We start from the raw sequence: 25,985 nt of genomic DNA on the forward strand, positions 1-25,985 counted from the left end.
GACCAGTGTCAGAGTTTTGTCCACATTGCCGTCAGTCAGTCGCACTCGCTTCCGGTGAGGGTTGGAGTCCGCCAAGGCTGCCCTTTGTCACCGATTCTGTTCATAGCTTTATGGACAGAATTTCCTCATTATTGGATCTCTGCTTTTTGCAGATGATGTGGTTCTGTTGGATTCATCAGGCCGCAATCTCCAACTCTCACTGGAGCGGTTCGCAGCCGTGTGTGAAGCGGCTGGGATGAGAATCAGCACCTCCAAATCTGAGACCGTGGTCCTCAGTTGGAAAAGGGTGGAGTGCCCACTTCGGGTCGGGGATGAGATCCTGCCCCAAGTGGAGGAATTCAAGTATCTTGGGGTCTTGTTCACGAGTGAGGGAAGAATGGAACGAGAGATCGATGGGAGGATCGTTGCGGCGTCTGCAGTGATGCGGACTTTGTATCGGTCCGTTGCGGTAAAGAAGGAGCTAAGCCAAAAGGCGAAACTCTCGATTTACCGGTTCCTACCCTCACCTATGGTCACGGGCTGTGGGTCGTGACCCAAAGAACAAGCGCCCGAAATAAGTTTCCTCCGCAGGGTGTCCGGGCTCTCCCTTAGAGATAGGCTGAGAAGCTCGGTCATCCGGGAGGAGCTCAGAGTAGAGCCGCTGCTCCTCCGCATTGAGAGGAGCCAGATAAAGTGGCTGGGTAATCTGATTCGGAGGCCTCCCGGAAGAGCAGGCTGAAGTGGCTAGGGAGAGGGAAGTCTGGGCGTCCTTGCTAAAGCTACTGGCCCCACGACCCGACCTTGGATAAGCGGTAGAAAATGGTTGGATGGAAATTCTAGAATAACCACTGCCCGTGAGGTCGATGGTTTGGGGGGGGAAATGAGCACTAAACAACAACCTCTGGTGCTCCTTTTTCTTCTGTGCACCCCTGCTTATGAAATACTGTAAGCATTCAAACAAATACATTCAACAAATAGCTACATGAGTTCAGCTTGGAGTCATAATGTGCATCAGCGATTATTCACCCCCCACCCTTTTTTTTTTTGCATGCCACTGGTTTGGTCCGACTAATCTGTACTGTTCACATTACTGGAACCTCATCATACAACAAATCAAATTCAAAGGCTTAAAATGTTTATTTCCATATATGTCACTGCAACAGGGACTACTATTGTTTTTACGAATAGATGTTTTCAGACACATTTGTCACGCAGTTGCCCACTGCCAGTCCAGCGCCGACGTGTGGCCCACGCCTCACACTTGGGAGGTGAGAGCGTACGTGCCGAGAACGACGGCCGGGGGCGAGAGCGGCAGAAAGGGCGGATCCGAAATCGGGACGGGCCGCGGGACGGCGGCTCAATACTTGGTGCCGATAGGTCCGGCAGAAAGGGGTGCGCGGGTGGATGAGGGCGAGGGGATGGAGGAAGACCAGGAGGGAAGCGGCATTAGCTTTTGCTCATGCAGAGAGCTGTGAAGCAATGGCAGAGCCGAGCAAGGAGACCCGGCTGCGGGATCGGTGGAGGCGATGAGTCGTGAATTGGAAAGGCGAAGGGGGTGAAACTCTGCTGCGCGTGCGCTCCTGCGACCGCCCAATCCCTTCACGCCGAGCGGAGGAGCCGACGGCGCACTGAAGATGCGGCTCCTCTGCGCGCTGGCTAGAAAACACCAGTGGGTGAGGAAACGCTGGGAGGTGGCGTTACGGCGCTGGGTGTCAACAGGGTGGAGGGGCTGTGAAAAAGCGATTTGAGGAGTCTGGTCATTTCCTGAAGCTCCTGACTCACGGTGGTTACCTGCTGAGAAAGAACCTTCATCTGGTTCAGGGGTAGACAAATAAATCACAGGTCAAATGAGACCAGACATCACGGAAACTTGAAAAAGGTCAAGTGCAGCAGTCACCTCGTGTTTGAACTTTGCGATCGCTTGCATCGTGCCGTCGACATTGTGTTCCCCTGTGTATGGCGAGTGCAAACAAAAACCCATTAAGACCATCCCAGACAAAGTGTTGGTGCCGCTTCGTGCGTTACCTGTGGCTGAATCGGGCCCGGGAGGGAAATCAAAGTTTGTGTCTGGATTGCTCTGCTTTTCAGTTTCGATGCCATCTACAAAGCTGAACGGGAGCAAAAGAAATGAGCAATCAGCGAGCATAAACAACTACAGGAAAATATCTCAAGTCAATAGATCCTCTATTGCCCAGCCCTGAAGTTGAAAAATTCAGAATCTAGAGTCACACAAACTTTGAAGTTTGACAAATAATTAAAGCTTGTTATACATGCGTGACAATTGACCATGCTTAATATGATGGAACATTTTAAATGGGATTAATGAAGCTCATATGCAACATATTTCATCTTCGCATGACACCTTAGTCATTAACGTTAAGAATCTGTTACTGTTTTTATATCCAAATATAGTGGTTGAATTTATTGAATCCTTGTATGCGAATTAAAAATGTTCAAATCTTGTTTATTTCAAAGGGCCTGTGGAATTAAAGGTTTTTTTTCATAGGTGACTACATACATTTTATGTGATTCTCTAAGTATGGAACGGCTGCCACAATGGTACGCAAAAGACTCACTGGTCAGGTGCAGTTCAGTTGCATTTAACTTTTGTGTTAAATATATTTGTATTTAATCTTTAAGAACTGTTTGTTTGTAAGCATTTATTTCTTTCCATTTTGTATTTAACTCTAGTGTACAATACAGAGTTGTTTTATTTTCCTGTGAGTGCAGTGTCACAGTGGCTTACAACATTATTAAATATATTTTTTAGTGGGAAAACCTCTGTCTCGTTTTTGGACGAATCCTCAGGTCTTCTGCACTACTGTATTCTAATATTGGTTATGATTTTGGTATGTGGGGAGCGAAGTATTTTTAGGTCGTACTTGGTGTAAAACATTTGAGCGCTAAAAACTATCCATCCATCCATTTTGTGTAGCGCTTCTCCTCACACAGGTCGCGGGCGTGCTTCAGCCAATCCCAGCTATCATCGGGCGAGAGGCGGGGTACACCCTCAACTGGTCGCCAGCCAATCGCAGGGTACATAGAAACAAACAACCATTCGCACCTACGGGCAATTTAGATAGTCTTCAATCAACCTACCGCGAATGTTTTTGGGATGTGGGAGGAAACCGGAGTGCCCGGAGAAAACCCATCCAGGCACAGGGACAACACGTAAACTCCACACAGGCGGGGCCGGGATTTGAACCCCGGTCCCCAGAACTGTGAGGCAGATGTGCTAACCAGTCGCCCACCGTGCCCACAGAAAACTAGAGCCAGAAATTTGTTGGGGCCTCTTCATCTTCCATCCAACCATCTACCACTGATTGTGTTTCGGTCCGTTGGGAAGCTGGAGCCTATCCCAGCGAATCACCGGTCAAACCCAGGCCACATGCTTCCAATATTACTACATTGAATTCTCTTTGCTAACTTTCACCTATAATAAAATATCTACATTATTATGAAACAGCGTTTTTTTGAACTCATCAATAACTACCCATGATCAAGAATCCAAATTGGCTCATAAACGGTGGATGGAAATTTGCAAACAAACAAACGAACTCACACATGATGAAAAGGTGACCTTTTTGGGGACAGTCTAGGTTTCTTTTCCAATTTGGAGTGCAACAGTAAAGCCAAGATTCCACATGGAGACAAACAAATATGAGCAGACAACAAAACATGCTGATTTTTGTGTGGCCCAGAGATGGAAATTGACCTGCACTTTGATTCATGCTAGAAGGAACTAAGTGTGGAGTTCCACAGAGAGCGACTGAACATGAGAGATCAATGATTTGGTTTCATACCGAGGGCTAAGCTCTGGCTGCAGGCAGCTGAAGCTCAAGGTAGGAATCTGCAGGCCGGCAGACCGAGCGCGATCGCTCGCCGGTCTGAAGGGTCTCGGCGGGGAGCGCAGGGGCGAGCGTAGGCCTCGGCCCGGTCTGACCAGCGGAAGTATCTTTGGGAGAGGTGAGCGGTCCTCCTCAGAGTTTGAGCCTTCTTCATCCTCCTTGATGGACGGAAGCTTCTTCACGAGTCCTCCGTTGGTCTCGCAGTCGGCCTGAAGTTGGGCAAACGAGGCGGGACGCAATCTTCGTTAATGCTTGTTCTGCGTGCTCGTGCCAGCGTTACGTTCTAATTTTGACCAGGTTGAGGAGCTGCTGAGCTCTTCAGAGTTGTAACAGTTGCCATTCTCAGGGCATCGCAACAACCAAGACTGTCCAGTTGCAAATGAAATGAATGAGAATATTCACAGGCAACACTTCCCATTCAAAGAGTTGCACTGGAGCAGAACTTCATTGACTTTAGCAGCATGTCTGTTAAGAAGTGCTCTCATTAAGAACCAAACACCATTCACTCCTCTATGTGGCATCTACCAAGGGAGAAATGCGTCGCCTCCATCCCTCGCCACCCTCCGTCTCGTTCCCCCAGCCCCTGTAGCTTCTCCGTCCAGTCCACGTGCTGGTATTTTTACATCACAGAAGTTTAAATTTAGCTGAGGTTGTGCTCTGAGGCAAAGGGGAGGAGAAGGCACTGTTTGGGATTTCATTCTTTGTGTGCATGCGTGTGTGTGTGCTGCACGTGCCACGGCAAGCGTGTCGGGGAAACGTGCATGTCTCTGCAAGCGTGCTTATTTGTGGGTCGCTGTGTGCATGTAACGCTCATCCATATTCTTCATCTTCCTTAACCCTGGAGTTTCCTTTCATCCTTATTTTACGGCAGCTCATCTACATGTAGTTGTTCTATTCTTATCCCGCTCCGGGTGACCCCCTTCCTCCCCCGCCCCTCCGAGAGCACTATATTTAGCCTCATGCTGGATGGAAAAGACTAAAGACAAGAATTTGTGTTTAGTTACAGTATACGTACTTAGCAAGACAAGACAAGGAAAAGCAAAGTATGCGTGAAACAGCTGAGATCCATCTGTAAGTGTCTGGCTTCGGGACCAACTGTGCTTTACTTGCGTCTTTAAACATTGGCTGCAACTCAAGTAGAGGACTTGCTCTTGTTTCCCCCAGTCCAGATGGCTTTTTTTTTTTTTTTGATCCTGTTCGGCTGCTAGGTCAAGCAGAATGGAAAATCTGTATCCCTTTTATGCCAGAACGGTTTTACTGTGTCACAGTGGCGTTTTTAAGCCTCCTCTGTGGTATTATAATTGAGGTTTATTGAGAATCAGACTTGATCAGTCGAACAGAACACAGTTTCTAGAGGGGAGAGAGAAACGACGACAAAAGACAAAGCACTAATTGTAAACAGGATGAGAGAAGTAAATCATTACATTATCGACAACAATAAAACATTAAATATGAGTGTTGCGTGGGGCTGTAGTGCTACACCCTGTGAGGGAAGGGCAGGAGAAGATAGAACAGGACAAGGACAGGAGAAGAAGCATGCAGGACAAGGGTTGTGAACCCGACTGTACAGTGTGGTGGCATTAATTATGTAAATTATAAAAGTCTACAGGACGAGAGTATAAGTGAGGACAAGCGATTTGCATATTCATGAGTTATTTTTTGCAGTAAGTGCGTGACACCACACCCAGTGAAAGAGTCCTAGGAGTGTGTGCGTGCGGCTACATGCAAGTGAATTGATACTGTTTTACATGCACAAAGACTGACAGAAGTTTCCTGTAATTGGTGTGGCCACACCGCGGAGGCTGAGGACCCCACCCAATCAATCGAGGGGCGGGATCAGGCCCAGGGTTCCACCTGAGAGCAACCCGGCGGACGGGACACGTCCCACACCGAGGGACCGGAGGCGGTCCGCCGGCCCCACCGAGGCGCCCCGACAACCGGCCACCCGGTGGGAGCCGCAGGGACCCAATGTCACCCCCCCAGCCAACCCCCCCACACCACCCACCGCCCCACACACGTGTGTTTTATAGAGCACTTTATATTGTATAAACTGTAGATTTGTGTTTTTTGTCATTCTAAACGTATTGTTACATATCTGTATCCAGTAGCTACGGTCATCAGACATGGAGAGGTCTTCTTCCCATTTGGTGATTGGTAAGTGCATTGATTTAGTACATGAAATTATATTATAAACTTTTGAGAGATTTCATTTACTTCGCAGGAGAAGCTTCATTATTTGCTTGACAAACTCCGGCAGTTCGAGGGTGCTCTGGAGTGTTGGTATTCTTTTTTTTATTGCTGCTTTAAATTTATTGTATTGAAGAAAGTTTCCGGCTGTTATTTGGAATTCTTGGAACAGTTCATCACGTGTCCTAAAAACATTATTGTTAAATAGTTGTTGTAGGTGGTTAATTCCATGTTGTTCCAATGTACTAAAATGAAGGGGTATATTATTAATTTCAAAATCTGGATTATGGCAGATTGGGGAGAGCATACTGGGAGCCAATTGAGATCCTGTCGATTCTAAACATTGCCACCAAGCCATTAAGGTGGATGTGATTATTGGATTCTTGAAACATTTATGGCGTTTAAGACTAGTAGAACTAAATGGGAGTTTTGGTAGTTTGATGTTGCTGCAGTCTGTTTGTTCCAATTCTAGTCAGTCCTCACTGTGGTGCAACCATTTGATGAGGTATTGTAATTGGTTAGCTAAATAACTGTTTAAAGTTGGGATCATTTAGGCCTCCCTCCTGTTTACTTTTCTGAAGAGTGGCTTAATGAGATTGAAGACTGCCTGAAGAGAATACTTGGGTTCCTGTAAGTAAAGAAGAATATCATCAGCATATAGATTAATTTTGTGTTCTGTCACTAGTGAACAGATACCTTTATTATTAGCAGTCTAATGTATAGCAGCAGCAAGAGGTTCGATAAATATTGCAAATAGCATTGGTGAGAGTGGACATCCTTGTCTGGTTCCTCTTTGTAATGTAAAACTTTGTGAAGTGATCCTATTTGTCTTGACTGTCGCTTTCGGCGAGTTGGATAATGTTGCTATCCAATGTATAATTGAATCTCCAACGACAAATTTGCAAAGTACTGCAAGCAAGAAAGCCCAGTTAACTTTATCGAAAGCTTTCTTTGCGTCAAGTGACATGATGATTGCGTATAGATTTTTACGCTGTGACATGCATATTAAATTCAACAGACGTCTGACATTATTTGTGGAACTTCTACCTTTAATGAAGCTTGTCTGATCATAGTGGATTATCGACGGAAGTACCTTTTCAAGTCTCGCTGCAAAGGCTTTTCGAGTTAATCTTGATATCTACATTAATCAGTGATAAGGGCCGATAATTTGCCGGGAGAGTGGGGTCTTTACCTGGCTTTAGTACTAACTTAATTGAAGCTGTGTTCATATGGCTACTAATTCTACCTTTATCGTTTATCTCATTGACTGTTCTCAAAAATAGAGGCGCTAGTATTGGCCAAAAATGTTTAATGAATTCAACAGGGATTCCGTCCTAGCCAGGCGCCCGTCCCGGTTGCATATTTTTTAATGCGTTATGTAATTCTGTGATGGTTAAAGCAACATCAAGGCTGTCTTTAATTTGTGTATTTAATTAAGGGATGTTTAGATCCTTAATAAAAGTTTCAATTTCTTTTTGATCTGACTTGTTCGAAGATGTTTCTAAGTTGCTATAAAAATTTCAAGACACGAATGTTAAGTGTGACATGTAATGGGTGTGTGTATCATAATTTTAAATAGATTTGGTACAATGCATTCTTTGTTGTTATTTTTTTGACAGTTTTCGGGAGATTTTTTTTTGGTATTGTGTTGACGAATGTTATTTAGAGAGGGTGATAGAGATGCTATATTTGAGTACTGCAAAGCCAGGGTACATAGAAGGGTAACGAGCAAACACTGAACACAAGAAGCAAACAGTGACAAGGGGATAATATGGTGTGTGGTGGTGGTTTGTGGTACGCAAAAAGAGTTTTGAGCGACTTGTGCGTTTAGTGTGCGTGGAAGCAAGCAAAGCAGGAAAGCAGAGAGATAGGAGTGAGGATTCATGTTGGTGGCATGCGTGATTCCGTTTTTGTTTATCTAAGAAAAAGTGGAAAGAATGAAACAAAATACAATACATTTTTGACAATTCATGACAACAGATCAAAAGAAGTACTTATCTAGAAGAGCCAGGGCGTGACGTTGGCATCACGAAACAGTTGGCCGTCGACATATAGCTCGATGACAACTAACATCGCTCTTTTGTCTTTGTTGTGGAAATTCGTCATCAATGGCTACAAAACTCTACGCCTCTCATTAATACCCTTGGGGAACTCATCGTTCATTCCAAACGAAGTCCCTTTAAACTCCCGAACTTTGAATTTTACAAACCCCCAGTCCAGATGGCTGACCTTTTTTTACAGTACAATGCCATCGCTGCGCAGCAGTGCAAATTGTTGGGTGGGCGAGCATGTGGCAAAGATGAGACTAATCTTACGAAACCGACTGAATGGACTGGCGATTGTTAGCCTGCATTTTCTGTCAGACATTTAGAAAATGGGATTCGTTGCTCGCAGCAGCAAAATTAGAAACACTGGTAACATGAAAATTAACAGGCAATTTACTGAAGTCGTTAAGGGCCAATCTCACTGGCATGGAGACTGTTCGCCGGCCTGACGGCGAGTCGAGTCTCCCGCTGCCACGGTAAAAATTCAAACATGTTGAATTTTTTGGGGGAGACCTTTTGGAAACTTTTTCAAGTCTCGACCGAAGAGACGTCGCAGAGACATTTGCGCTACTTTGCGGTGACATCTCCGCGACTTGCGGGTGTATTGGTCTGCAAGAGACGTCGCCCTGGTGACAGCGCAAACAATATTTTGGTTGCCTGAGTTGCCGGGACAGCTTGACAGCTGATATGTCACGGCGAAGTCCCTGCCAGGAGAGGAGCTCTTTGTACTGTATGTCAAAAGGCAATTATAAAATAAGGCAACTGGACTTCTTTCTGGTTCATTAAACCAGGGTTCTCAAACCTTTTGTGTGTCCAGGGACCTCTTAAAGGGGAGAAAAAAAAGAAAAAAAGAAACAAGCGAGATTAATTACCGCTGAGAAACAGAAACAATGAGTGGATTCATTCTCACATTGTTTTCGAATGACAAAAAGAAGCCACTATTCACACGTATATGTTGTAAAAGTAGGGGTTATCGATATGTTGGTATTTTAGAAAGCATGAGAGCTAGAAATGTTGGCCGCATGCAGAGATGTCAGATTTATGTGTTCCGTGTTACCAGCGTAGCTCGGAACCTTTGTGACGGGTACACCACTGTGCAGTAAGAAAGCGAAAGTAAGGTATGTCACAGTTACGATTTAAAACGAGCATCTGGTCGGAGCGACAAGCTATGCTAGTCGAAGGTGCTGTATCCATACTTGAGTAAATTGTAAATGTTTGTTGTTGAGAAGGACATAATAAAGGGCTCCAGTTAGAAAGAGCACGACATGGACAATGTCCTGTCTTTCCGTGCTTCCACGCGGCTTAAGTCGCTTGACCGAGAAGTTGCTGAATGAGCCAAAACACGGTGGTCAGTTTGCCTTTAGTACAGTTCGATATAGAGGATACTGAGTGACGAAAAAAGGTAATATACGTCTTAATCATATCAGAGCTTTTAAGCGACCCAAAGCTTAGACAGGGACGAGGAACTGGTTCAGTATGTCCGGGTCTGTTGGACCCCAGTATGAGAACCATTACTTTAAACAACCAATAAGAAGTTCTGTTTTCTTCCATTGCCTTTGATTTCATTTTTGCGATGACCGTAAAACGAAGCAAATCTAACGTGGCATAAGATTAAATGCTGTGACATGGTCGCCTAAGCCCGTCGTGGAGAAGGAGTAACTGATGATGTTGTCTATGTCGATAACCTGAGAAAATGCTAAAAAATGACATCCATTCACGGGATGGATTCTTGCATCCCAGAACAGATGCAGAACTTGCCAAAGGCATTTGCCATCTGGTTGGGGAACATCTTGGGAACCCTTGGGGGATCTGCAGTGTGAGACTCACTTATGCTCGCCATGTATCGCGGTCCAGTAAATTTGTGGATATGTCAACATCAGCGTACCTCCGCGCTGTGTCCCTCCCTGAGGTTGTACGTTAGGTCGTGCTGGATCTCTGTAAGGAACTTCTGGGCGTAGTCAGGGTACAGGCAGAGAACCTCGCGCAGTCCTTTAAGGCTGATATACTGCAGGTCGCAGTACGTCAGAGCCTTCACACAGGCGTTGGTCTTAATCACTTCTTCCTGAGTCAGACAGTCAGAGCCAATCAGGTCACCTCTTCCTAGAATGGGAAAAAAATACTTGGTTAAAAGTGTCGTTGTTGCTTAGCTGATTTTAGTCATGATCCGAATAGGCGGGAGGAGATGCAGCGATGTCATTGTTCACTGAGGGATGAAGGTGGAATATTAAAGTGATGATATGCTCTGTGTTGCACCATTTTCTCTATTTTCTGCCTCCCTCTGCATCACATCTCTTCTGCTGAGCTGTAAATCTAAAGTGGCGCTGCCAAAGCAATTTGTGGGTATGCAGCTGTCTCCGGGAGAAGAACAACACACCTCCTGTGAATTAGCACACTGGAGGCGCCAATGACGAAGCGTGTGTCTGTGTGTGTCATCATGTTGTGCACGTAATATGTGCACATACGGAAAATGCTAATGAGGGCAGTGCCCCCTTCATTATTAACAGCAGTTAAATCAATACAAGCAGCTATTTTGCTTCAGAAGTAGAGCTGATCTGCTCCCAGAGCAGTTTTAAGTTCATCTGATCTGTTTTATCTGTGCTATGGGGAGCAGTGTGGTTGCAGAACTCTTTCGTTTAATTCTGGACGAGTTTTCAGCCAAAACGCAGGGCACATATACACAACCAAGCATTCACACTCACAATTATGGGCCATTTACATGAATCTTTTGAAAGGTGGGAGAAACGTTTTCATTTCCCCGCACAGTCCACTTGCATTAGGGCAGTTACCTTCATTTCTCAGTGAAAAATGCATAAATCTTGATGAAAAATGTAGTGTACACGAATGTGTTGAATTCAGTGCTGATCCAAATGAGGATTGTTCTGAGGTCTGTCACAGTCATTCAGTTTGAGATTGCAGTTTCTAGTTTTGAAACCAGCGTTATTGTCCAAGGTTCTGAACATGTGTGTCGATAGTATTATTATCACATGAAGAAGGACAAAAGTTATTTTTATTTTATTTATATTTTTTTTTTACCCAGAATGGCGAGGACAGTGCTGTCCTTCAGCACTTCCATGGAGCCAGAGCACACAAAGTAGATGGCTTGGAGGGCATCGCCCTGACGGATTAGAAATTCCCCGGGAGCACAGAAGGACGTCTTAATGATGAGCGAGAGGGAGCGCAGGCATCCCCTGCTGGCTGACTCAAAGAGCGACAGCTGCAGCAGCTCCTTATTCAGGTGCATGGCAATGTCAGCCCTCAGCTCATCTGGGAAGTCCTTCAGCAGCTGTGGAGTGGATACAAATGAAACACGGATGGGAAAAAGCCTGAAGCGGATGAAACAACAAACAGCAGTTGATGAGCATCCATCCATTTTCTATCGTGCTTATCCTGCTCAGGGTCACAGGGAAGCTGGAGCCCATCGCAGCTGACCAAGAATGAGAAGCGAGGCGCACCCTGGACTAATCACCGGTGGACTGATTTACACAAGATTTGAACACACTCAGAAGCCTCAAGTTTGTAGTTTTGTTAATGCTTTAATCTTCGTGTCCCTTTAGACTCCTAAGTGGAGCAGAGGGCAGCACCTGTCCAATACATTTGATTTTGAGCAGTTCAGTTTTTCTTGGCTTGGCTCTAATCGGATCTTCTCCAAGTCTGTCTTGGCCTCCGCACTTTCCTCTGACCCTGTAAATCCCAGTCCAGTGCCTGCCAAGCCATGTTGTCTGTTGCAGTCCACCTGTGCTTTCTCTTCATCGCCTTCTGGTCTGTTCTCTCCCATGGATTATTGCCGGCCATCTGATGTTTGTTCGTGGAGGTGTGTATTTTGTTGGTGATGTTGTCAGCCACCCTCCATGTCTCAGATCCATATTCACTAGTAGGATGGCCTTGACATTGGTGTCAAATATCAGATCGAATATCTTGTTATGGAAGGACTAAGCCTTGGCGTTCCAGGCGGGTCGCAGTGTGTTATAGGCGTGTCTTGCCTTGTTTATTCGGCTCATTATGTCCCGAACTGATCCGCCATCTTTGCAGTTTCACAGATACTGTACGGTATGTGAACTGCTCGGTTTTTTGATGTTCTCTCCACTGCAGGTTGATCAGAGCTAACTGCTTGTTATGAACTTGCATGTTTTGGGTCAATTGTTAATTCTCAGGCCAGTCTTGGCTTCCCGTCATATTTGTTTTGAGTGTACATACCTATGTGTTAGTGTTGCTGGGACAAGATGTCATCTGCAAAATCTAGGCTCTCAAGCCTGTTTTGTGGGGGTCTAATGAATTGTCATCTTGTTAGTCGTCTAGTTTTTTTGTTTTTTGTTTTTTCCAACATAGCCCTTGTTTCACCCTGGTTTTTACACCAAAGGGGTTGTATACTTCCCATTGTGGATTAATTGTCATATGAAATGGTTGGACAGGAGTTGGATGAAGGTAATCAATTGCTGTGGAATGCCATTGATAGACTCTCTGTCCATCCATTTATGTGTTGTTTGGTGGTGTGCTGTGCAAATTTGCTAATTTAAAACACTATATGTAGCTTGGGTAGGAAATATTGCTCTCGAAAACAGAAACAAGGACAAAAGGCTAAAGTGGCGAGTATTGAGCGTGTCTGGACTGTGACTAACATGATTTAAATGTATTTACTAGTTCTACCTCACTGACGTCGATACCATTGTTGACAGACCAGGTTGTCTGGAAACACTCCATCATACGCTGCTCAAGTGCTTTGGGGAGCCGGTGCACTCTGATGAAGTCCTTCAGATCTTTGGTGCGGGTGTGGTACAGGGAGCGGCGGGAGTACATCCTCTGGATGATGGCGGTCACGTTTCCAAATACCACAGCGTGCATTAATGCTGCACAGGAGACAAAAGTGAAATCAAGAAGGAACAATCAGCAGACAAAAATCTGGTATGTGTCAAGCAGGAAGCTTTGCACACCTCCAATCAGCATGGTGCAGATGGAGAAGATCTTCTCGGAGTCCGTGTTGGCTGAAACGTTGCCGAAGCCCACGCTGGTCAGACTGCTCAGGGCAAAGTACAGCGATGTCACGTAGGAGCTCCGAACAGATGGACCACCGCTCGCACGGGACCTGCTGCCGTTCCATTGGGTCGCACCGAACGAACCCGGCCCGTTCGATGGCTCCGAGCCCGAGCTGTTCCACAGGCTGGAGTGAACCAGTTCTGGTGTCACGGTGGCTTGAGGCAAATCAGAAACTCCTAGTAGAGAGGTCAGTGGTGCCAAGAAGTATGGTGTGCCCAAACGTTTGGCAAGCTCATGAAGCCAGCCTGTTGGGGGAAAGGGGTTCAAGTTTAATAACAACTGCTGCACTCGGCGAACCAGGCGATGGATTTACTGTCAGCAGACTGTGTTTGCCCTCTATCACGGTCCTGTTGAACCACTGATCTACTGTTTTGACTTTGTGTGCAGTTTTTTCCCAGTTTGCTGGGGGCTCGCTTTCTTGACTCTTCATTACTGCGTCTCACGTGGTCACGTTTCGTCATTCATCCTTTCCCTTGCGACATCCCTGGTTATCTCTTGTCGTGTAATTAATCGGTATGGATTCTCTTTTCACTGAAAGCAATATGATATTTGTGAAATATGTTACTGTGAATAACAAGTTTGTCCACAACAAGTAGACTTTACGCCGATCTGATCGGTGTGATCGGTATCGGCCGATAATTAGCATTTTATGCTGATCGGCTTTCATGTCATAATTCGCCGATCCGATCAATGACGTCATCGATCGGCTCCGCGCTACACCAGACACAAGATGTCAAAGTTATTGCTGTGAAAAATGTCATTAAGACAATAATGCTAGTTGGGTATGAATCTATAGCCCACAACCATATATTTAAAAACAATTGCATAAGTGTACCACCATTATATGAAATTATCTTTTTTGATTATTCACACTATTTCACAATGTATTTACTAACAAAACAAACCAATTTCCCCATTTAAAATCATAGTCCCTAACAGAAAATGGATAAATGATTGCAAGTGCTATTGTTACACTTCATTTTAATGATAGCTTGTTTTCCTATACAATCATCTGTAAAGAAGTCTGGGCTTTTTAACTTTGTATCTCATGCAAATTCCACACAGGCGAGTCCGGAGTTGACTCAGAATCAGAATCAGAATCATCTTTATTTGCCAAGTATGTCCAAAACACACAAGGAATTTGTCTCCTCAACTTGAATTTGAACCCTCAACCTCAGAACTGTGAGGCAGATGTGCTAACCAGACGTGTGGCTAGTTTTGAAATGTAACAAAAATTGTAATCATGAACATTTCTGAAAGCAGCGAATTGCACATTTTCTCTCAGGATTAAAATCACATACATTTTATAACTGAATTACATAATATCGGTAATTGTAATTAGTTATTCCCCAACGCTGCCATTACATAAGCGACAGAAAAAGAACAAATATTCAATATTCATATATCCTTTTGTCTCTACTTTTGTCTCTACTTTCTGGTCTGAATCATGTGACCAAGAATAACAGTTCACACCACAAGCACCTCACAGGATTGTTATTTGCGGTGGGAGGTGAGAAGGAGCTGGATCATTTTATATTTTCCTCACAAATGCATGTTCTATGGATAAAAGTGGAGGCTTGTATCTGCTTATAACGCTTAGAATTGCTCTCTTGCCGTTTTCAGTATGCTGCCATAAAAAATAGTCTCACAGATGATGGAATGGAATCACTTTGCTCATCTGGCCTTATGTTCCGTCTGCTTGTTAAAAATTCAGTGCATTTGATTGATTGTGCGGAGGGAAGTCACAAACCTACGTCCCAAGAGGCAGGGCTGTTACTTTCGATCTCGCTGCGGCCGATGAAGTACCAGACACACGCCATCCAGTGGGCCAGCAGGGCAAAGGTGGACATGAGCAGAGTGAGGACCACGGCGCTGTACTGGGAGTAGCGGTCCAGCTTTTGGAGGAGTCTCAAAAGACGCAGGAGACGTACAGTCTTCAACAGGTGTACCCCGAAGTTCTGGGAAACATTTGCAAATAAATACTTTGTGCTTTAAAGTGTGCGCATGTGTGTCTTTGTTTGTCATACCACGATTCCCAACCACGTGCCACGAGACATCATCAGGTGTGCCGTGGGAAAGTATCGGGTTTCACTTAATAGGTCCAAAAACGATTGACTTCAAATAATCTATCTTTGTCCATCTACCTCGGCCAGTGACGTATAGTGACAGGCAGAACAATTACATCCTCTTCCACTAGATGGCACAAGGTACAATTAACCTGTGTATCCACGTGTTGCTGGTCATACAACAGAATCATATCAAACTAAAAAAAATTGTGAGTAAATTGCTACGAGACGTTTTGTGACATTTCTGTTTGGTGGTGTGCCGTGAGATTTTTCGTTTGTCAAACATGTGCCTCGGCTCGATAAAGGTTGCAGAGAAACGTCGTCTTCGACTCACCACGCTGATATTGAAAGCATAGAGCAGGTCGAAAGGTAAAGCGGCGATCAGGTCCACAAAGAGCCAGGACGTGACGTAGTGAATGCAAATGGAGCGAGCGTCGTACACAACCTGACCGGACGTGCTCACGTAAGTGGTTCGGAAATTCAGCACGATATCTGAAACGCATACGCACACAACCACAGTGCTCTTTTTGTATTTGTTACCACAAAAGTGATGCAACTTGAGCAGCATCCTCACCGATCATAAAGAGAATTTCCACCAAGATGTCACTGACGCTGGGTGGAGTACGCGCCGTCGACGCACCGTCCTCTCGCACCTCCGCCGCTGCGAAGCAGACATTGTAGGGCACCGTGACGGCCACATAGAAAGTCGCCAGCAATATCAGCCAATCCCAGCCGGCCTTAAATGCGCCATAGTGGAGAAGGATGAAGCGCGACTTCTGGATGTCTGCCACTTTGTACTCCGGCACCGGGTTAGCGTTTGCTCCCAGAACACTCTTGTTACGAAACAAGGACAAACAAGCGTGCTGGTGAGTGAAGGGAGAACATATGAAGACACAGCGGTACGACATGCTCAAGTCCCTAATCAAGTGGCCGGCCTCACAGAGAAAAACAAAACAAAACGGCCTGCTTCTTGAAATCCCCACAAAAGAAGGAAAAAAAGGACGATGTTGTGTTGATATAGTTTGCTTTGCTCAAAGACGTTAGTAAAATCTCAATGATTATGTCGTCTCTTGACCAAAGAATGAGTGGGCTCTAGCGAGCTAACATTCATAGCTATGCTAGCTAAGCATTAAACTATGAGTCTCTATTGAACTCGGGTATTGACATGGTTTAATTTGCTTTAATGATACGACTCCACTTGTTCGGTAAAATTTTCGCTTTGCCTTGAGTGAATTGTAAATAATCCCTCGAGATCAACAGATCGGTCCTTAAAAACGGAAGTACGTGGCGTAACCTCCATGCCAGTGAAGTTGGGATGTTGTGTAAAGCGTAAATAAAAACAGAATACATTGATTTGCAAATCCTTTTCAACCTGTATTAAATTGAATACACAACAAAGACAATATATTTCATGTTTCAAAATGCTCTGAATTGCTCGAGGACTGCATCATTTGCACAATTGTCAAAAAATAAATAAATAAATTGTATCGGCATTACAAGTAACCTTTCATTGCTCAGTGACACTGTGCTGTGTTTTTATATTTTTATGTCTGTCAAATGGCTGTGTGTCCTCTGTATGTTCCACACATATTGAATATTGACAATAAAAGCATACCATACCAAATCAATTCACAAATACCGACCTCAGCCTGATGAATAGCTAATGCACACACTCAAAACAATATTGACTGTAGGCCTTTTAACGATAATTCCGATATCAAATTATCTTTCGATAAATAAAACGGACACGATCGTTTTACTGGACTCGATGAATCGTTCTGGTGAGCCGGCTCACACAGCGAGCTGACGGCGAATTGGACGGCTGTATCATTAGCTGCTAACGGGCTCGTGGAACGTCGGCAATTCTCTACAGCCTCGCTCCATGTGCAGCGCGTAGATTCCCACAACAGAGACACTTAAGGGAAAGTTAGCTGTTTATTATGTTCGTTAGCCCCTGAGCTAGCCAGCAATCCAAGAAGCTAGCGAGCTAAGGAGCTAAACTGCTCGCTCCAACGTGGCAATGTGGTTTAAAATGTCAGCGCCCTCCTCTGAGTTGTTGTGTTTGTTAATACCCAGTCAACACACACAGGGGAAAGTTAAGTGTTTGTTAAGCGTAACCTCAACGCCACACGTTATTCGGCCAGCACTTGATGACAGCAAACGTATTTGATTGACAGGTGAAGGGCTTGTCTCCAGCGCCTTCAGCAGACCAACCACAAGGTCCTGCAGCTCGAGGGTCGGCATTATTTGTCATGTTTTCACAGGCATAAGAAAAAAATTATTTCGTGAATCGTGATAGTTTTGCGTAAAATATATCGTCCTAAAAAATTGGTATTGTGACAGCCCTAGTTGACAGGAACAAATGCAAGTAAAGAGCAACGTTTAGCTTTATTTTCTACAACTGCAGTATTGTAGTCTAAAACATCCTCACAGTAAATTCTGGGTACCTGTAATGCTTTTTGCTGATTGCACTGCCAGGAGCGTGAGTGTGAGGAACGGTGCAAAGGGTTAACCCAGAAATTGCCTGCTCACACCATGTCCGCATGTGCTGTTGTTCATGTTATTCAAGCAGGGCATGCCTAACAGGCATGAGTTTGTGTCGGATGTGTGTGGGGCGACCTCAAGTGGACAAATGAAATACCTGCACCTCTCCAAATTGCAGTTGCATTGAAATTCATATATGAAGCTTTAAATAGTGATATAATAAATAATTGGTCACTATTTTGCAGATTTCACATACTGTGGTGGTTTTCTGGAACCTAATCCCCCCCCCCCCCACACACACACACACAGACATACACACACACACACACAAAACAGTGTTCACTGTAATGTCAATTAAATGCATAGGCGACATAAAGTCTTTCACTAGCTGTCGGTTAGCTAAACTGTGAAGCTAACGTAGCTTGCCTGTCTTTGTGGGTTTTAGAGCGAAGGATGATGTTAGATGTTGGAACTGATGTGTCTCTTCGACTTGCAAACCTTACTTGTTGCCATTTTTTCCCAGGTTTTTATCAAAAAGCCAATCCTTGAAACCAAATGTGTAGGCCTCTGCACATCATAGTATACCGGTGGCTTGCCATGTTTGTGCGCACGACTCCCAAAAATAACCTTTCTTTCAAAAATAAAACAAACGGCGCACTGGTTTTAGCATGCAGATCTCCAAACATGGCAAGACTCGTCAAGTCATGTAGTTCAAGTCAAGCCCGCTCTCATGGATCCCAAGTCAAGTGGTGTCTTTCTTATGTTTTGTGACAGGAGTCCCCCGCCTCCGATCAACAGCGCCACCATTTCTCACATTGTTGATATTGAGCTTGCTCTTGGTCTTGTCTTGTTTCTGAAGGTGTCCCGAAAGCTGGTAGAGGACGGCCCGACTTCGGCGGCGCTCCGTGCCGAAGTCCGCCGGGCGGGTGATCTGGTGGATCTCCAGGCCCGTTTCCTCGTCTGAAATGTGGAAAGCGCGCATGGATTCTGGTGAATATGTGAGTATGTGTTGGAGCTTCTCAGCTGTTTCATTGTTAAAGGGGATGTGGAGCTCACCGGTGTCAGACTGCTTGCCATGGTCCAGGTCCTTGTTCTCTGTGATGTCCTTATGCGAGACCAGGAACAGAACCACCTCACTCTTCTCATTCTTTATGGGCACAATGTCCAACAGACACCAGAACTTGGAACCTGCTCAAAGAAAAGTAGTTGGAGAAATACAGTGGATATAAAAAGTCTACACACCCCCGATCAAATGCCAAGAGGGTTTTCGTGATCTAGAAAAATGAGACCAGGATAAATCAATCAAAACTGTATACACCATTTATATGACCTATAACCTGTACAAGTCTACTAGAAAACAAAAAAAAAAATTTTCGAGAGAGGAGGTTTAAAAAAAACAACTGAAATAATGTGTTTGCACAAGTGTGCACACCCTCTTATAACTGCAAAGGGGATCTGTGTTCAGACTCAACCAATCGCAGTACAACTCATGTTAAATGAGAGTCAATACACACTGCCGCCGAGTGTCTCTGATTGACCTCAAATAAATGTCAGTTGTTCTAGTAGGCTTTTCTTGCCTTTTTTCTTTTCTTTTTTGCTTTCTCACTAAAGCCTGAAGGTTTTGCGCTAACACTGACTGGTATTTTTGTTTTATTTTTATTTTTTTTTATGATGAGCATTGTTGTGTTTGCACCAAACACCTTTTGGAATTATGGCAAATACGTTGAGCTTTTTTTTTAGTTGGACCATAACACGTTTCCCATATTTGTGTTTTTATGTATTATGTGTGTGGGTGATTTTGTTATGGAAGTAATTGAGTTGTACAGGTTACAGGCCGCATTAATGATGCATAAAAGTTAGAAATTATTTATCTTGGTCTCTCTCTCTCTTTTTTTTTTTACAGAGCACAAACCTGGCATTTGAACAGGGGTGTGTAGACTTTTGATATCCACTGCACATCTGCACAAGGAATCGCTGCGACACAGCTCTTACCACTCTTCTTGTACAGGACAATTTCAGTCTTGAACTCCCGCCGCTCATCCAGAGCTCTCTGCATCTGCCAGGTGAGCTGGTCGCTGGTCTCGCCGCCGTACAGGAAGTGACACGTGCAGCTCTTCTGCATTAATTCACCGCGGGCAAAGCCGCTCAATTCGCAGAAGCCATCGGAGCAGTAGACAATGGGGTAGAGCGTTTGGACCTGGGCGTTCCCCAGCACAAAGTTGCTGTCTGGGGAGAGTGAATTGAAGCCATTAGGAAGACAAAGATGGGATTTTCTAATGAGCGTCTGTGATTGCTTTTGGACATCGCCATTATGGGAGAACAATGACATTTTCCTCTTCTGCATACAGTATTGGACACTGCAGTTGGGTTTTTTTAGTCAAGGTTTTTTATCACCTTTAGTATACGATGGGAACAGCATTTGCTTTCTCCACACGTGCGGCAAGACACTTTTAAAGTTCTTGATGCAACTGGGCTTTAGTTTTATTGGCATTATCGCGGCAGATCGGAAATTCGGAATCATGTAGTGATTAGCGGAGGTGCTTAGCGGTCTCTGTGTGAACCCTCCTCGTTGGGCTCGCTGTTCCTGCTGTGCACGTCTTGACCTCTGTGGGGCAGTGTGGTGCACGCAATGAGATACACACTTGCAGTAACTAAGAAAGTAGAAGTCACCATTGAATATTGTTAATATAACTCACTTTTCACAGAGTTTGGAGAATAAATGCCAGAGTATTATTTTGCCTGTTTGTATGTGTTTACACAGTGTTTATGCACCAATATTGATTATTTTGAGAGATATAAGTGGTGCGAGTTCAATGCTAATTTTCGTTAGCTTGTCAATGGTGTTTTTCATTCATTTTGTGTTAGGTGTGAGCTAGCAATTTTTGTGAAAAAAAAATGAAGAAAGAAATGAAGGCTGTGATGAATTTGAACATTCAATAGGTGTAATTCTTTTGTAAGTTTAGTTTTACAGTGAACTTCAACTTTGCCGAGTGTTCCCGAAGGTTGCCGGAGCCGGAGCCTTGTAAAGTGGCGGTGTCGTCCAAAAAAAAAACAATTAAACAAATAAATAACTTGCAATGGAAAAGACCTCTTGCCGTCTGAGGAACCCACTTTCATCCAAAAAAAACACATCGGGCAAGACATGCTTGTTTTTGCTTACGGCCACTCAGTCAGTCAGGTTCCTCAGTCAGGTTGCCTCTTTGATTGGCTGCATTCCGTTCCATGTCACAGTTCTCGGCGTCGAGACTCGGGAGAAGTCGGCGTTCCCCACACACATCAAGAGTTTTGGTGGTAAATATTGAATGCATTCAATATTTATGATTGTCAGTCCCGACCTTTTTCCAACGCTAAAATCAGGACGAATCCACTCTTGACACACATCAGACCGAAAGACAATCTTCTAGAATCATCAATAAAGACTTAAGATTGTCTGGCGTTTGACGTACTTGGTCAAAATCCGATTTTCAGTCTTGAACTCTGCACAAAAACAGGCAGATTGTCTTTGTATGTTACAAAGGATCAAATACTTATTTCACACAATATAATGTGTTGTTCAATAGAATTCTAGTGCGTAAGAAGATGCCTGAGGAATGGAGGAAAAGTGTACTGGTGCTCATTTTTAAGAACAAAGGTGATGTGCAGAGCTATGGGAACTATAGAGGAATAAAGTTGATGAGCCACACAATGAAGTTATGGGAAAGAGTAGTGGAGGCGAGACTCAGGACAGAAGTGAGTATTTGCGAGCAACAGTATGGTTTCATGCCTAGAAAGAGTACCACAGATGCATTATTTGCCTTGAGGATGTTGATGGAAAAGTACAGAGAAGGTCAGAAGGAGCTACATTGTGTCTTTGTCCATCTAGAGAAAGCCTATGACCGAGTACCCGGAGAGGAACTGTGGTACTGCATGCGGAAGTCTGGAGTGGCAGAGATGTATGTTAGAATAATACAGGACATGTACGAGAACAGCAGAACAGCAGTGAGGTGTGCTGTAGGTGTGACAGATGAATTTAAGGTGGACATGGGACTGCATCAGGGATCAGCCCTGAGCCCCTTCCTGTTTGCAGTGGTGATGAATAGGCTGACAGATGACGTTAGACTGGAATCCCCGAGGACCATGATGTTTGCAGATGACATTGTGATCTGCAGTGAAAGCAGGGAGCAGCTGGAGGAACAGTTAGGAAGATGGAGGCATGCACTGGATAGAAGAGGAATGAAGATTAGCCGAAGTAAAACAGAATATATGTGCATGAATGAGAGGAGTGGTGGGGGAAGAGTTAGGCTCCAAGGAGAACAGATAGCAAGGGTGGAGGACTTGAAATACTTGGGGTCAACCGTCCAGCGCAACGGTGAGTGTGGTCAAGAAGTGAAGAAACGGGTCCAAGCAGGTTGGAACGGGTGGAGGAAGGTGTCAGGTGTGTTATGTGACAGAAGAGTCTCTGCTAGGATGAAGGGCAAAGTTTATAAAACAGTGGTGAGGCCAGCCATGATGGATGGATTAGAGACAGTGGCACTGAAGAGACAACAGGAAGCAGAGATGGAGGTGGCGGAAATGAAGATGTTGAGGTTTGCTCTCGGAGTGACCAGGTTGGATCAAATTAGAAATTAACTCATCAGCGGGACAGCCACGGTTAGATGTTTTGGAGACAAAGTTAAGAGAGCAGACTTCAATGGTTTGGACACGTCCAGAGGAGAGAGAGTGAGTATATTGGTAGAAGGGTGATGAGGATGGAGCTGCCAGGCAAGAGAGCAAGAGGAAGACCAAAGAGAAGGTTGATGGAAGTCGTGAGGGAAGACATGAGGGCAGTTGATGTTCGAGAGGAGGATGCAGGAGATAGGCTCTCATGGAAAAGGATGACGTGCTGTGGCGACTCCTAAAGGGACAAGCCCAAAGGAAAAGAAGAAGATAATACAAAACATTTTCTAACTTTTATCTTGTATATTTTATGCACTTTTGCTATTATGTCTATTACTACAAATTAGCAACCATACAAATAAGAGACTGTTACTTTTTGGGGGTAAATGAGTAAACTTATAAATTTAACAGGAGATCAAATCATTGATAATAAAATGAATGGTGAATATCAATTGCTCTGTCAGTGTAATATCAAATCTGACAATTTATGAACATAAGTAATTCTAATGCAATTGTAGTGGACTAACAAACGAGCATATCTTTCCACGCTTTGTACTTTGGCAAGGTAATGAAGCTGTAATATCCACGGTGACTGGAATTATGTGCCTATAATAGGATATCTTAAAAGGGATTCGATGAGAAGCGAGATGCGTCAGCCGACACACGTCCAGGAGCACTGCAAGAGTGCAGCACTCTTAGCACATTTCAGGACCCGTCTCCGGAATGCAGCTGCAAAGTGCATTTCTACTCATCGCCATATCTTCGCTGACAAGAATCCTTAACATTTTTCATTCACTTCCACACACACACACACACACACACGCGCGGGTGTATCACAGGCTGCTAAACCAGAACGTCTAACAATTAACACGCACAAGGACACAGAATGAGCTGTCGTATATTTCTACGAAATGCCACCATTTCAAACTATTCATCCAATTTCATCACTGAGGTCGCCCGTACACCCTGGACTGGTCGTCAGCCAATCGCAGGGCACGTATTGATAAACAAGCATTTACACTCACATTCGTGCAGATGAAGAATTCAGAGTCTTCAATGAACCCGATACGCGTGCTTTTGGACTGTATTGGGAAGACGGAGTACCCGGACACCAAAAAAAAACACCCCAGCAGGGATTCGGACCCAGAACCGCTAAACTGAGAGGCGATTATGCTCACCCCTATTGCTTGTTTTTCTCTGTTTTCTTCAACCCTTCTGTAACGGGGTGAAGGGTCATTAGCCCCACCCCCCACCTGGAGGGCCAGGTGCTGATTTTGGTCATAGAGACACGTGAGGTTCCTCGCTACGACAAGGCAAGCCGCACAGGGGAACGTTTTGGAAAAGCAAAAATATTTTACTCCATAGCAAGCTGAAAATCTTTGACCCCAATGTTAAGACCGTACGGCCATATGGAACCGAAACCTGGAGGAGCACCAGTGACGTCACCGGTGCAGCCCTAACCTTCGTCGACCGCTGCCGAAGACGCCTCTTTGGGATCTTCTGGCCGAACAAAATGAACAACATTGACTTGTGGGAAGGCGCCGAACGAGAAACGGCGGAGATTCAACCGATGAGGAGAAGGTGCAGCTGGATTGGTCACACAACACTGAGAAGAAACACAATTGCAATAACCGAACAAGCGTTAACATGGAACCCACAGGGCAAACGGGGCAGAGGAAGGCCCAAAAACACCAAGAGAAGGAGCACAGAGCACGAAGCCGAGAAAACCGGGCTGACGTGGACCCAAGTGGAAAAGATGGCCCGAGACAGAAGAGGCTGGACGGCTTTCAACAATGGCGGAAGTGTGAGGCATGTGTCTCAACCGCTCACCTGCCGCGCTGCCTCCGCTGACTAAAAAAACAACTTTTTGCTTCTTCAAATGGAAACCAATCTCCCTCTTGGCTGCAGACACACACAGCCACAAAGTTCTCCGAGTCAGCGTGCCTCTTTCAAATTCTGCTACCGTGCTTTCGCTCAGCAATCGAGAAGAAAAAGCTCAATTTGATGTTCACGCCGGACAAGCCGTTCTTTCTCTAAATTGCTCCCGCTGTCATCAATCCGAATATTTGGAAGTCATCGCCTTTGCTTCGCATCATGTGACTCAACGTGTGAGCCTGCGAGGCTGAGCCAGGGCCTGCGAAGGTTTCCCAAGCTATCGGCGTGTTGTGAGCAGACATTTGGAAGGCCAGACAAGTTGGAAGTCCACCACCGGATCCTTTTTTTGTCCTCATGGTGTGGACACGCAGTCATTGGCTTCGACACTCAAGCGCTGGTGCGTTACCGGTGGACCTGTTGAAGAAGCGATCCCACCAATAGAAGCACGTGCGATAGAATACTGCTGTTAGTACTCAAAGTAGTTTTTCTCAGCTCTTTCATTCACGCTGCACACGTTTTTCCCGTTCGTTTGCACCTTCGAGTGCTGTTATGTAACAGTGCGAGCAACAAAAACCCCACTTTGCGTGCTGATTGTCGGCAGTCTGCGTGCAGGAATGAGTCGCGCACGACATTCCGGTCAAACGTTGGATGAGCGGATGCTTTTTTTTTTTCATGGCAACGGCAGTGCAAGGTAATTCCTCTGCATTCGTGTAAGGTTGAATATGCTCAAAGCCGAACACCAGATGGGCCCGACATTGTCATTTGTCAAATGTATTCCGCTCGTGGAAAGAAAAGACAATAGGATGTGTTCATAGACAGCAAAGAATAACCGCAGCAGTATAGCGGAAACTCTTCCGTGTTGATCGATTCCCCGACTCGCATGATTTGGCACAGTCCCAGCATGCAACAAAGAAAACTCTACAGCATAGGTGTCAATCATCATGTGCATCAACTTCTATGATTCTTGATCAAATCTGGACCAAATGTCAAATTCATCTATGAATGATGTTGAGATATTGCTTTTTTTTTGTTTTTTGTTAGCAAACCTCTTTTACACTAACTTGAACAAACCTTTTATGCTTCTGATTTGAAAACTATTTCTCCATCAATTTGTTGTGTATGAGGAGATTCAATATTTGAGTTGAGAGTCATAATGGCGCTCTGACGGAAAAACGAACAAAAAGCAAAAAGTCGTACTGTCACTTTAATCGGCGCATTGCAACTCCAATAGCGTACGCAGTAATTCTTTTACACGTCTTTTTCTATCTTTAAAGTGCTCAAGTGCTACTTATTCAGTCATGAATGTTTGTGTGTCTGTGTGGTCTTTTTCATCAATGCCAAATTGGCAACACATACGCATCCAATGATCATGTAATTGTAATTAATGGATCGCGCAGCTTCAAATAAACGGCGAGATGCTGAGGAGTCCTTCACAGAAGAGACGTGCAATGAACTCACGGGTCCCGTCGAAGCGAGTGGCAATGGTGTCCAAGAAGGTGTTCTGCGGTGCCATCAGTCCCCGCATCACGGGCATCCGGGAGCGGGTCGAGCCGCGTCTCTCCCGGCGTTCCGAGCCGTGGCTCTCGCCGGCGGTGCTGACGAAGCCCGGGAGAAACCTGGACGTGGTTCCCGGCGCTCCTCCCAAGCCCTGGAGGAGGGCGCCGAGCCGCGACACCCGGGAATCCACGGTCCCGGTGCGAGCGCCGACTACCGAGAAGGGAGCAGAGAGACGTGCGGGATGGAGAGGAGCGAGCGAGAGGATGCTCGCATTGACGCGCGCGTGTGCTGCATTGGAATCCCTCGCCTCCTCCTCTTCTTTTCTCCTCTCTCGTTCT

General features: G+C 45.1%; 1 protein-coding gene and 1 long non-coding RNA gene across 2 annotated transcripts; one reads left to right on the top strand and one right to left on the bottom strand.

The window, feature by feature from the left end:
* Window positions 1-1,202: 1,202 nt before the first annotated feature.
* LOC133477419 (potassium voltage-gated channel subfamily H member 8-like) lies at window positions 1,203-25,985 on the bottom strand. The gene is made up of 16 exons (XM_061772137.1): window positions 25,609-25,985; window positions 19,633-19,866; window positions 18,697-18,828; window positions 18,455-18,600; window positions 15,731-15,989; window positions 15,491-15,648; window positions 14,841-15,048; window positions 12,988-13,335; window positions 12,704-12,903; window positions 11,093-11,342; window positions 9,945-10,159; window positions 3,783-4,036; window positions 2,005-2,087; window positions 1,877-1,929; window positions 1,771-1,791; window positions 1,203-1,708 (listed from the first exon to the last, which is right to left on the bottom strand). Exons 1-16 carry the CDS (start codon window positions 25,682-25,684, stop codon window positions 1,337-1,339), a joined length of 3,009 nt encoding a protein of 1,002 aa, XP_061628121.1. The 5' UTR covers window positions 25,685-25,985; the 3' UTR covers window positions 1,203-1,336.
* LOC133477441 (uncharacterized) lies at window positions 15,273-21,007 on the top strand. The gene is made up of 4 exons (XR_009788364.1): window positions 15,273-15,365; window positions 15,462-15,619; window positions 18,500-18,638; window positions 19,544-21,007. It is a non-coding gene; the product is annotated as an uncharacterized LOC133477441 (long non-coding RNA).

Source organism: Phyllopteryx taeniolatus, chromosome 1 (assembly GCF_024500385.1).
Source record: "Phyllopteryx taeniolatus isolate TA_2022b chromosome 1, UOR_Ptae_1.2, whole genome shotgun sequence".
Classification (NCBI taxonomy): Eukaryota; Metazoa; Chordata; class Actinopteri; order Syngnathiformes; family Syngnathidae; genus Phyllopteryx; species Phyllopteryx taeniolatus.